Source organism: Leuciscus leuciscus (assembly GCF_965113295.1).
Source record: "Leuciscus leuciscus genome assembly, chromosome: 13".
Classification (NCBI taxonomy): Eukaryota; Metazoa; Chordata; class Actinopteri; order Cypriniformes; family Leuciscidae; genus Leuciscus; species Leuciscus leuciscus.
In genome coordinates, this window is record NC_138737.1 from 16420206 (window position 1) to 16433840 (window position 13635).

At 39.0% G+C, this 13635-nt stretch overlaps 1 protein-coding gene across 1 annotated transcript; it reads right to left on the reverse strand.

Annotated features, from left to right (window-relative positions):
• Nucleotides 1–919: 919 nt before the first annotated feature.
• On the reverse strand, nucleotides 920–9869 carry ddx20 (DEAD (Asp-Glu-Ala-Asp) box polypeptide 20). Its single transcript, XM_082188618.1, has 11 exons — nucleotides 9652–9869; nucleotides 9350–9444; nucleotides 8821–8989; nucleotides 8589–8712; nucleotides 8353–8495; nucleotides 8098–8236; nucleotides 7662–7720; nucleotides 3531–3613; nucleotides 3329–3434; nucleotides 2864–2965; nucleotides 920–2096 (listed from the first exon to the last, which is right to left on the reverse strand). The coding sequence occupies exons 1-11, from the start codon at nucleotides 9842–9844 to the stop codon at nucleotides 1015–1017; spliced, it is 2295 nt and encodes a 764-aa protein (XP_082044744.1). The 5' UTR covers nucleotides 9845–9869; the 3' UTR covers nucleotides 920–1014.
• Nucleotides 9870–13635: the final 3766 nt, after the last annotated feature.

A 13635-nucleotide genomic window follows, 5' to 3' on the forward strand; every position in this document is an offset into this window, starting at 1 on the left:
AAAGCTTTCAACAGCAATGTGCGCTGCAAATTCAAACAAGAGAGCCAATCAAAAGTGATATGTCAAGCACTAGGCCTACGTAATATTTGTCGGGTTTTTTTTTTTGTTGTTGTTTTTTTTTTTTTTTTTGCTTTTCCTGGTATCACTGTAAAGCTGCTTTGAAACAATCTGTAAAAAGCGTTATAAATAAAATGACTTGATCAACTTTTTTAGTGTTCGCTTTACTAAAAGGCATTCGACATCGTGCACATCAAAAACAGGCAAAGCAACAAATTAATATAAGTCAACATATAGGCTACTAGCTTTTTACAGAAAATATTCAGATGTAACCAATCATTAACATTTTCACAAGTAGCCTAACTGTAATTTAATTACACATTTTATTCTCAGTAACTGTAGTGGATTAGTTACATATATTTTATAATTAAACTACGAAACTCTTTTACAAGTAACTACTCCCCAACACTGCTCACACATTACACATCTCCTTACCAAACGGACATAAAAGGTTGAGTTATATATAGGCCTATATAACATGTAATTTATTATTGAAATGTTTGACTACTGAAATTGACCAATCAGAATAAATTCTTAAAGAGAGCCACATACTGAGGCTGTAATGCTAAACACAAGGTCATTTAGCCCTTTAATCTTGTATATTTACTTATTATTACCAGAATAGCTTATTCTGGTTTTTTTTTATTTGATTTGGAGAGCACTTGTTTATAGCTGCTAATCAGTCCCAAAATCATGTAGGATATTCAGATTAGTGGGCGTGGCTTCTCTGATTGCAGCTAAAAACACTTAAAAGTTTTATATTTCCATGTGAAAAATCTACATTGTTCTCATGTTAGTTTTAAATATTTCAATATAACTGCAGTTAGTTCACAAAATATTTACAATGATTTGATCACACATCTTAAGAATTCATTTTTATTAGAGAACTACATGAATATGTACACAATGCAAATGGTAACAGTACAAAGGCCATATACCTGATAATACCAACAACTTTTAGTGCTTCATCATTTCATTCATGTATACAGAATTCATATAAAATGCAGTCATCCAGTTATAGGGTGAATGGTGATAATATGAATTGTAATATTCAGCCCAGGCTCTGTATGAACTCCAATAGTCCTGTCCGGCCACTTCCTCTTCCAGTTCATCAGTCTCGTCCTTTCTCCACTTCCGTCCTCGTCCTGCAGAGGCAGCCTTTCTGCTGGATTTGGAGGTTGGTCTGCGTTTCTGGGGAGGGGGATTCTGGGATTGAGGTTTACAAGACCTTTGCTTGTTTCTGCTGGACTGTTGTGACACTCTGGCTGAAGGTAAAGAGGATTCATTTGATTCCGGACGATTGTGTACATGTGAGACTCTTTTGTCTGGAAGAGCAAGTGTGTGAGGTGAAGAGCTGTTGGGGACAGAAGAGCTTGATTCACTTTCGACCTCCATCTCCGACTCTGAAGAGGAATCATCAGATGACACGGAAGCAGTCTTTTGATCAGAAACCTCCTGGGGTGGAGGAAGATCTTGATAGGAATGTGATTTTTTTACACTATCTGATTTATAAGCCTCATCATCATCACGGCTGTTATGCAGTCCATTAACTGCATCTCGACTCCTGTTGAAATCGTCATACTGGTGAATGAATTCGACAGATCTTCCCAGACCTTCTGTTATGAAGGTCTCATAATCTGCCAAAGCCTCGTTGAAGGTCATAAACTTTCGCGCCTTCAACTTAAAGGAGGACAGTGGAGGAATTTTGGGAAGGGTGTCATTCTGCTGTCTCTGAGTAGGAGTCGAGTCATGTTGTATGTTTGTAGCAGATGGTAATGGTTTTTGCCTCTTAGGTTTGAGAGAGTGATTTTTAGCCTTGGTTTCAGTTCCACAGCAGGATTTATCACCTGTGGCCCGTTCTGAGATGACCGCAGAGATGCGAGTCTCTCTGGAGGGTTTAGATGTTGTCTGTTCAGATTTAGCTTGTTTCTTTTTCTCTGGTTTGGGAATGTCAGGAATTTTGTGAGTGGGTTTTGAAGGAGGTTCAATGATCACATCCCAGTCACAAGTCTCTTCCATGATCCCTGGAGGGATTGGATCTGTGAAAGAAACAAAATTGATGAACTCTAATTTGAACACGTTTCACAGCCTTCACTTTAAGTTAAAAGAATATTCCAAGTTCCATAGAAGTTATCAACAGCATTTGTGGTATAATGCCGATTGCCACAAAACATTTGATTTTTCCTTAGAAAAATATACAGCAATTTTTAGGGGACTTAAAAGCAGGAAAGCTTATAATTTCATAAGAGCCCTTTTAAATTTTTTATGGTGTTGTGTTAAGTTACATTCAATTTTTTCACACCACAGTCACGTTAAAATGCATATTGATTTTGTCTTCAAGATATATTATAGTGAGCATTTAAATATAATATTTATTTGAACGCTATTGAACAATATTGAATATATTGAACTTGCAACGCCAAGGTCATGGGTTCAATTCCCAGGTAAAGCAAGAACTGATAAGAATGTAAATATGTACCTTGAAATGCAATGTAAGTCGCTTTGGATAAAAGCGTCTGCCAAATGCATAAATGTAAATGTAAATTTGATATAATTGAAGCATTTTGCATAAATGTAATATTCTTACATTTTTATATCAGTGAGTTTATGGATCGGTTCCATTCACTTCCATTGTAAATACCTCACTGTAACCCAGACTTTTGCTTTTAAAAGGAGGGAATAGTGAAAATTAATTTGTGATAATCAACATTATACCACAAATACTGTTGATTGAGCTTAACTTGCACTGAACCTGGAATGTTCCTTAAATGATAGATGACTTTATAAAGTTTGACTTCCTCTGTACCTGGTAAATGAGTGAGATTCAGAGAGCATTTCTGAGCAATGGCCATCATCTTGTTCTCCTCCTCACCATGGCAACAGTAAGTCACAGCAACCCCTAAAGTGCCTGAAACACAATAGACTGAGGTCACGGTCAAAGGAAAGACAGTGCTGATCATGTCCATTTCTAGAATGCTGATGAGAATGAAGAGCGAGTTCATCCACAACATCCTCCCGTTCAGGTTTCAATTATGAATTCTGATTCTGGAGAGCTGCGGTCATTAAAAAGCTCTTGATGCGTTTGTGTTTAGCAGCTAATTAAGCAACTGATTGCTGTAGTTGCCCTTTCAGACTCTGACCCCTGCCAGACTGTCTCAGAACAGATCTCTGATTAAGCACTCTCATGTAAATGCCCAAGAGACACATTAATTAAAACCAAAGATGTGGCTTCACATATATAGGTGCTTAATTGTTTTATAATTGGACACACCAAATCGTCCAGCGCGGCCAATACGGTGCATGTAGGTCTCCCAGTCCTGAGGAACATCCAGATTAATCACCAAGTTCACCTTCTCAGCATCAATACCACGTGACGTCTGTGGAAGAGAGATTTATAAGAGAGGAAATGTTACTTTGGTATTAAACATGGGATGTTTTCCAGTGTAGGTGTTATAATAGGTTGAAATCCTCACCAGATCGGTGGATATTAAAACTCGACACTGATACTGCTTCAGCTTCCACATCGCCTCTAACCTCTGGTCTTGACTTAAACCACCTACATACAAAACAAACACAAAGGGTTTAAACATAATAACCATTAATAATGGCTTTCATACATTTACATGCCCACATTCTGAGTTCTTTCTAAAATGATTCAAATTCAAGTGAGTGTGTGTGAAGAAACTTGTTATAAAATTAGAAACACTCTGAAAATCAACACTGAAAAGTTTATTTTTATTTTTTTATTTCTGTAGGCTGTTTATTTTATCCTAAGATTATGTACAATTAGAGTATTGAAATCAATTGCTTATCTGAATTAGGGGCCATTCAACAAAAAAAGGTTTTGCGTTTCACCTTGCTGCTTTTCCATTACTTATTAGAGCTGCACGATTTTGGATAAATTGAGAAATCACTTTTTTTGTTTCAAATAGATTCTCCCACGATACTGAACAGACACCTAAACAATATAACATGTAAATTTACTAGAGAATTTCTGCAGTCTATTTAATATGAATGAATAATTTTTTGGGGGGAAAAAATCGTTTTGAATGAATGATTCAATGACTCGCTCATAAATACTTCACTACGGTGTTTTTGAACGAATCTCTTGAATGAATGATTCAATGACAATTACATTTTTAACAATCACTTGTCGCTACCACGTTACTCTATTTTGATCACTCCCATAGACATCAGTATTTATATCTGAAATATAAACTTATCTCAGTTCGTCTGTGATTATTTTTATATTTTTAACAGAAATAATGATGATGTGGTTGAAAAGACTGTTTGTGAAGCAGTTTCATATCTATACTGAACATGACAACTGCTCTCTCTGGCTCAGCGGCAGCGCCAACACAGATCAGAATGTTCCACTATGATTTTGACAAAGGTTTAGTAGACACAGGCGAATCGTTGTCATTTAGGAATAAGATCGCGTGTGTGTTTGAATCGAGATCGCAATTTTTTAATCGTGCAGCCAGTTCTATTACTTGTTTATGTAACCGGTCTTACTTGACCCGCTCCAAGTGGGATTTGAACGGGGGTCTCCGGCGAGGGAGGCGGGCGACCTAACAAGGATGCTTAAAGGCCAATTTATACTTCTGCGTCGGGTGCGCGTAGAAGGTACGGCGTAGCATACGCATTGACGTGTACCATACGTCGTACCAGGGATGGAAATTAACTTTTTTGTCCACCGGCCACTGTGGCTAGTGGATTTCAAAATCTACCAGCCACTCAATGTTTTTACCAGCCACTTTCTTGTTTTTAACCGACAATGTGTAACTGCATGTGAAAATTAATACTACAAGATCTACAATATTTAAGCAGTTTATTTAATCTCAAGTCTCAATGAAATGCTGACATTTTCTCTTTCTTTCTTATACACACCAATGAATGTATAAATGTTTAGTTTTAAATTTTTTAAAAAGCTGGTTATGTCTCTGTTGATGTTTCTGCGCAAGTTCAGCAGACAGCGGTTCGGGTTTGTTCTGATCAGAGCTTGTGAGTGGAGAGCGAATGGCCTGAGCCTGGCTCGAAAATATGTGGAATAAGGGCTGCCTCCGACTTAAAAAATAAATAAATTCTAGTCGACTAGTAGTTGTTCATTTAAGCCATTCGTGGACAAATCACCCCTGTATATTATTTTAATTATGCTACTTAAATAGGCTATATAGCCTACACAGGATAATGAGCGTTTACGTAGTATAGCCGCACTCAAGCGCACGACCGCACGCTTAAAGCTTGCCACAAAGAACCGGTTATGAAAGTAATGATTATGAATGTGTCTAAAATAGCAAGGAGACATTTAATTATTTATTAATAAACTGTTGTTTTCTGTGTCGCTGCAAAGATGAAGTTGACGATGCGGACTCGCCATGAACGCCAGAGAGAAATGCACTTTTCATATGGATATACATATTTCACATTTCACAATCAGAGAGTAGCCTATTTATTTTGGTTTTGAATATTTTCGTTTAAAAGTAGACATTTCAAGCTTTCTGTAATATATAGCCTATATTTCTAAAATCTGTGAGGCACAAGCTGAGTTTCGGCACCCTCCAGTTCACGTGCAATGCAAGTGATTGTGTCGGCGCCTTATTACATTGTCTGCTATATATTTTCTTTTTATTTATTATTATACGGGCAATTGGTTGATAAAACATTGATCAAAATTAAGATACAATCTATACAAAACGAAAATCTTTTAAAAAGAGTCTTTCTACAAAACAAAACTCAATGAAGTGGTCAAAATCATGTCTTATACATGTCATGTCTCCAGACATATTTGCGCATCTCATGATGTATCATATCCTTCTCGGCGACCAGCGCCGTTGCTAGGAGGGCGCCAGCGCCTCTGCCTCGCGAGTGGATGATAGCCCTGAAGACGCCTAGCAATGGTATACCTTTAGTGGCAGTATACCTTTAGTTAATTATACCTCAAGAGTCTTCGTAGCGCACTAAGAGACAACGCCAGGTATGATGCGTAATGGAGATTACAAAGCGCTCTTCTTCTTTGGTCAGAACCATGGAGAGCGATCGCGGATCGGGCCGTCCTATGCACCGACACTTTTTACAACGCAACAAAATATTTAAAGAGCATCAAGCTATTAAAATCTATATTATACGCACAGATAATATAACAGTATATTAGTCTGTAATTTTTATTAGGTTAAACAGTGATTGAATAACGTTTTTAATTTAAGGCCCACCCACAATTGGTCTGGCCCATCCAAAACTGGAATCCTGGCGCCGTGCCTGACACACACAATCTTCTGAAGCGTGTTGACGACATACCGAGCAGAACTTGTCTCGTCGTAAACTAACCAATCGCGGGACTCCCCATTGTCTGCTTTTCTCCATCGTTCTTTAAAAAAACGTTTTTTTTTACCTTCGCCTCTTTGTCCACTGGCTCCTCCTGAGATGTTTTCTCTGCAGAACTCTTAACGCCTGCGATGTAACGCCACATTTTTTAAGGTGTGCCTCCTCTAAAAGTGTCCGCCGTCCGTGTGAAATAGTAGGCCTATGCTATTTTTACCCGCCACGGTGGCCGGTAGGTGAAGCGAGTTTACCCGCCACAACACAAAATCACCCGCATTTGGCTGGTGGCGGGTGCTAATTTCCATCCCTGCGTCGTACCCTTCGCCGTACCCTGACGCGCACCTCCTCAATAATTTAACTACGCGTCGCGGCGACGCGGACCGCAAGATCTGTGATTGGTCGGCTGGATAGCATCGCGTTTCCACCTACGCATTTCCGGAATGATCTTTCTGCACTCTGCACCGCCCGCCCGCCATTTTTTAATTCCGAAGATCAGTGAAGAGCCATGGAAATAGACCAAGTGACCGAGAGATTGCTTGAAGAAGTGCGGAAATACAGCCATCTGTATGACTCCTTCAGTCGCCATTGCTCGTAGAAACCTAAACTCAAAACAGCCGCGAGGAATGTAAACACAGTGGAACATTAAAACCCACCCGCGCCAACTAGCGTTTCGGCGGTGTAACTGCAGAGCAACACAGACATTCGCAGAAGTATAAATGCTCACGACGGCGTCGCCTACGTGCGTAGCCTACGACGTACACTACGGCGTACACTCGACGCAGAAGTATAAATTGGCCTTAAGACCACAGCCACTAGCGTCAGTTGCTAGCGCGCCTCTTGAGGTAAGGGGAGCAAGGTTTAAACGCACAGCTCTAACTGGCCTACGTCTGTAACACTCACCTCCTTAAACCTCATTCTCATTGGGGTCAACGGCACTAAATGTAACAGGTCCTACTCGACCCGCTTCTAACAGGATTCGAACTGGGGTCTCGGGTGAGGGAGGCGGGCACGCTAACAAGGATGCTTGTCCTTGTTCTAAAAAAATTCTATTCAACTTTTATGAACTTAAATTACAAAACCGAATCAAGATCAGTTACAACCATACATTTAATACTAGTTAGTTGACTTGAGATCAAACCTACACAGGATTCATAAAAGTATTAAAGCTTTGTGAAGCAGTGTATCAAACATCCTCATGACTACAAATCATTCATCAAAGCTGCCGTAAAAGTAAAAGCATGTTCAATAGACAATTTTTGAAAGAGACCCAAGGTGAAACTCACCTGAGATGCAGACCGCAGGCAAACCTTTGGAGGACAGGATATCAGCCAGGTGCTGAGCTCTGCAGAACAACAACTCAACTCAGTCTTTCATTACTTTCAATAAAAATCACAACACTTTTGGAAATAGAGGTCTCTGAACAATAATGACCGGCGCTTTAACATCTGTTAAGATGCAGTCACATTTCGGTGAAATTTTGCTGGTGAAATTCAGTCATTTAAATAGAATTCTGCATTTTTGGAACTTTTGCACAAATGCAGAAAAGGTCCCTTCTGCAGATTTCACTCATATTCAAGTTGGTCACTGAATTCTTTGTGCTGCCCAACAGAAAGCTGCTTGGTTTTAATGTTATAATGTGACTGTACCTTTACTCACAGGCATCAGAATGTTTTCAGAGTAATGGAAGTAATTGGAAAGGTGTGGGGAAACAGCTCTTGCCTGGTATGGAGGTTTGAAAACACCAACGCTTGGTTAAATGGGATTTTGCTGAAAAGTTCGAGAAGACTTTGAACCTTCTCCTCAAAGATTTTATGAGGCAATGAATGAGATGGAACAATCTTATAGTACTGTTTTAGTCCTGGAGGAGAGAGTACAACACAAGAACGATGCTGTTATCATGCACAAACTGTTTCAATCCACAATTAAAAGGATATTTAAACAAAAGAAATGAATCAGAAAGCACTGCAGACTGACCAAGGAGTCCAGGGTCTGTTGGGTTCAGTCGCACAAACGTCGGCTCTCTCATGTATCTTGACAGGTGTTGTGCTAAAGATTCTGGGTAGGTGGCAGAAAGGGCCAACATTTGTTTATTTGCTGGTAGAGAGGAGAATATCCAGCTAACACAGAAAACACAAAGATCAGTTAACTCCAACCAGTTGAATTACAACACAGAACAGTCTGTGAATCAAATGCACCTATTCAACTCTTACTTGATCTGCTCCTGAAAGCTGCTGCTGATTTCGTCCTCCAGCAGTTTATCAGCCTCATCCAAAACAAACAAGCGAACGGAGGACGTAATGAGGGCTTCCATCTCAATTAGCTGCTTAATACGACCTACAAATACAACACCACTTCATCAATACTGCCTAAAAACACTCTCTATTAGAGAAAGCTTTACTTACAAGGTTAAATCGTTTTTTTTTTTTTTTGACTAGCTCAAACCTGGTGAACCAATGGCAATGTGGCATTTCTTCAGGTGCAGTTTATCTTGACTGACAGGTCGGCCGCCAATGAACACATGGCACTGCAAGCCCTCCATAGCGCTGCCTATTGCCATGACAACAGCATGAATCTGCACTGCAATCTCCCGAGTGGGGGCTAGAACCAGCACCTGTGATGGGACAAGAGAAGGGTGCATTATCACGAAACAGGCACACACTTGTGTTTTGGGTGCTTATATTTTACTTAAAGGTATAGCGGAGGATCTTTCCAAATTTTAGATAAGACCCGCCCTCTCCACTTTTTGAAAAGTTTGATTGATTCACCAGAATGATTGACAATTAGGAGGACCAATAGTATAGGTTACCCACCAGGAAGTAAAACATCCTCCGCTATACCTTTAAGATGTTAAAAGTCTTTACGATCTTCGTACTGTCTATATGTTTTTATATCAAAATTATTATAGGACAGAACATTAATTAGTAATATAATACATTTAGTAAAATATCAGAAAATGTGCTCAGATTAATACCTGTGTGGTTGTGTTTTCCAGTATAAGAGAGTCCAAAGCGATGGTTGTGAACACACAGGTTTTTCCTGTGCCAGATTTGGCTTGAACAATAAGGTCTGAATAGAAGAAAACATCAATAAGCATTATTTCCTTCAAATGGTGCATGAAATGACAGGCATATAATTTTATTGATAAACTACACTCAATCATATACTACATATTACATCAAAGAGCAGACAGTTTTTGGTATGTTATTATTAATGACAAAAAAAGTAGGTTTAGGCTTGTTTTGGTATTGTTTCGAGTTTTATCAGGCCTCGTACCGAGTCCACATCTTCCCAGCGGGATTGCCTTCAGCTGGATGGGGGACGGTCTTTGGAAGCCAGAGGCAGATAAACCCTCAAGCACAGGTTTTGAGAGGAGTAAAGAGCTGAACTCAACACCGCCGTTATTTAGAACATCATCTGTCCGAGTTCTGGATTGCAGCTCATGCGCTGCTTTCTTGGATGCCGCCATATTTATATTGCGACTCCGTCCTGTTCTTCGGCGCTGAATAAAAGAGTTGAGCAGAGAATAACTGCGCCTCCTTGCGCACGTAAACAGAACCGCAGCTTAAAATACCACCGACATGCTGCAGAGGGCGACAAACACACTTGCTTGACATAAGCATTAAGCAAATCAAATAAAATCCTGTATGGAGACAGAATTTAATCGAAATTTAAAGTTTTTTTTTTTATTAGTTTTTTTTTTACAGAAATTACATTTAAAGCAAACTTTGAAAAAAATATCACATCGAATAAATGTTTGTCTGACTTTATTTTTGTCTGACTTTAGATTCACTGGACAGAAATTCATCTTTAACACTGGCATAAAAAACAGATACATCAGACAACACTGTACAACCACATAATAAAACACATGTGGCACACATTTATCTCTATCAAAAACATGATTAAAACAAATGAATACAATATATATCTGCGTAAATACACGCACACATGCTTATGCATACACACGTTCATACACCATCTACCTCAATTGAAAATTTGATTTAAAACAGTCACTGCCAATGGAACAAAATATATTTTATAAATGTTCTTTTTTAGCAAACGGTATACGCAGCCTGCGCCCCGAAGGAAAGGGCCTCAAAGCATGAGTGGAGTGGATTGGTCTGGTCTGAATATACTGCTGTTGCCTTTTTCTTTATAAAATGTGAAAACAACTCTTGCAATGTACTCTATTTTTGGCCGGTGATCTTATTTGCTTCGTTAATTGCTCGTATTAATTTATTCTTCTGTCTCATTGTTAAATTGTCATACCAAACGACATTATAGTAGGGAGACCGGGGACAGTTGCAACAGGGGATGGTTGCAACATGTCATTTTTCTCCAATCAGAAACAAGCTAGAGTGATGTCACTCATACTGAACATGCCTAGTTAGACCCTCCACCCACCAAGAAGACAGTAGACATCAGGGATGGAAATTAACTTTTTTGTCCACCGGCCACTGTGGCTAGTGGATTTCAAAATCTACCAGCCACTCAATGTTTTTACCAGCCACTTTCTTGTTTTTAACCGACAATGTGTAACTGCATGTGAAAATTAATACTACAAGATCTACAATATTTAAGCAGTTTATTTAATCTCAAGTCTCAATGAAATGCTGACATTTTCTCTTTCTTTCTTATACACACCAATGAATGTATAAATGTTTAGTTTTAAATTTTTTAAAAAGCTGGTTATGTCTCTGTTGATGTTTCTGCGCAAGTTCAGCAGACAGCGGTTCGGGTTTGTTCTGATCAGAGCTTGTGAGTGGAGAGCGAATGGCCTGAGCCTGGCTCGAAAATATGTGGAATAAGGGCTGCCTCCGACTTAAAAAATAAATAAATTCTAGTCGACTAGTAGTTGTTCATTTAAGCCATTCGTGGACAAATCACCCCTGTATATTATTTTAATTATGCTACTTAAATAGGCTATATAGCCTACACAGGATAATGAGCGTTTACGTAGTATAGCCGCACTCAAGCGCACGACCGCACGCTTAAAGCTTGCCACAAAGAACCGGTTATGAAAGTAATGATTATGAATGTGTCTAAAATAGCAAGGAGACATTTAATTATTTATTAATAAACTGTTGTTTTCTGTGTCGCTGCAAAGATGAAGTTGACGATGCGGACTCGCCATGAACGCCAGAGAGAAATGCACTTTTCATATGGATATACATATTTCACATTTCACAATCAGAGAGTAGCCTATTTATTTTGGTTTTGAATATTTTCGTTTAAAAGTAGACATTTCAAGCTTTCTGTAATATATAGCCTATATTTCTAAAATCTGTGAGGCACAAGCTGAGTTTCGGCACCCTCCAGTTCACGTGCAATGCAAGTGATTGTGTCGGCGCCTTATTACATTGTCTGCTATATATTTTCTTTTTATTTATTATTATACGGGCAATTGGTTGATAAAACATTGATCAAAATTAAGATACAATCTATACAAAACGAAAATCTTTTAAAAAGAGTCTTTCTACAAAACAAAACTCAATGAAGTGGTCAAAATCATGTCTTATACATGTCATGTCTCCAGACATATTTGCGCATCTCATGATGTATCATATCCTTCTCGGCGACCAGCGCCGTTGCTAGGAGGGCGCCAGCGCCTCTGCCTCGCGAGTGGATGATAGCCCTGAAGACGCCTAGCAATGGTATACCTTTAGTGGCAGTATACCTTTAGTTAATTATACCTCAAGAGTCTTCGTAGCGCACTAAGAGACAACGCCAGGTATGATGCGTAATGGAGATTACAAAGCGCTCTTCTTCTTTGGTCAGAACCATGGAGAGCGATCGCGGATCGGGCCGTCCTATGCACCGACACTTTTTACAACGCAACAAAATATTTAAAGAGCATCAAGCTATTAAAATCTATATTATACGCACAGATAATATAACAGTATATTAGTCTGTAATTTTTATTAGGTTAAACAGTGATTGAATAACGTTTTTAATTTAAGGCCCACCCACAATTGGTCTGGCCCATCCAAAACTGGAATCCTGGCGCCGTGCCTGACACACACAATCTTCTGAAGCGTGTTGACGACATACCGAGCAGAACTTGTCTCGTCGTAAACTAACCAATCGCGGGACTCCCCATTGTCTGCTTTTCTCCATCGTTCTTTAAAAAAACGTTTTTTTTTACCTTCGCCTCTTTGTCCACTGGCTCCTCCTGAGATGTTTTCTCTGCAGAACTCTTAACGCCTGCGATGTAACGCCACATTTTTTAAGGTGTGCCTCCTCTAAAAGTGTCCGCCGTCCGTGTGAAATAGTAGGCCTATGCTATTTTTACCCGCCACGGTGGCCGGTAGGTGAAGCGAGTTTACCCGCCACAACACAAAATCACCCGCATTTGGCTGGTGGCGGGTGCTAATTTCCATCCCTGGTAGACATATTCAACATCTGCTGCTGCATTTATTGAACAAAACTTGTTTTGGAGGTATGAAAGTAAATTTTTTCATGAGATATATTTTTGTCATACTGTCCTGAAATGTTGTATGAATTAATCAAAACTTACTTCGTTTGAATTATTGTTTTGTTGACTTCTAAGTGACATGGTTAGCATGTGTCAAAGTCAGTGTGTCTAGCAGGAGTATGATGTTCTGTCATGGCTGATAGGGTCGGGGACGGTTGCAACAAGTTATAAATTGCATGTTTAATAAAAGCTTGTTGCATTGCAAATTGTTCAATTCTTCCTGTCTGACACTGAAATATGGAGAGATTGAATAGCATTTGTAACTCCTGCACACTGAATCTATGTAGGCCTATGTTCTACACATGAACAAACAAAACTCAATAACTGTTATTTGATAAATATGACTAAATAAATAAATAATAGGCTACAATAATATTATTGAAATAAATAATACTATAATATTATAGTAGGCCTAAAACAGTTAATATTTTCAGAATTCTTTGCTCATTGAGACAAAAAGCTTAAGTTAATTAATGAAATTTAAGGTATTTTTAACATGTTGCAACCGTCCCTGGGTTGTGTTGCAACTGTCCCCTGGGTCGGGGTCAGTTGCAACATCTGACTTCTTCCATTCAAATAAATACTGTGAACGATATGTCATATATAATCATCTTTATATGGTATGGGTAATTAGCAGACAGATGCAAGTTTAATATATACAAATTTGGTTGGTCTAGTCCAAATAGTCTCTGAGTAATTGAGAGAAATGCAAAAACTGTTGCAACTGTCCCCGGTCTCCCCCTAAGTTAAAATACTTTGGGTCATCGATCTGTAACCAGATC

Excerpts from the sequence above, each read along its gene's own strand:
- ddx20 (XM_082188618.1), bottom strand. The coding sequence starts at position 9,844 with ATGGCGGCATCCAAGAAAGCAGCGCATGAGCTGCAATCCAGAACTCGG. Across the intron at positions 8,990-9,349 it reads TGGAAAACACAACCACACAG|GTGCTGGTTCTAGCCCCCAC; the intron begins GTATTAATCTGA and ends GTCCCATCACAG. Across the intron at positions 8,713-8,820 it reads CATTGCCATTGGTTCACCAG|GTCGTATTAAGCAGCTAATT; the intron begins GTTTGAGCTAGT and ends TTGTATTTGTAG.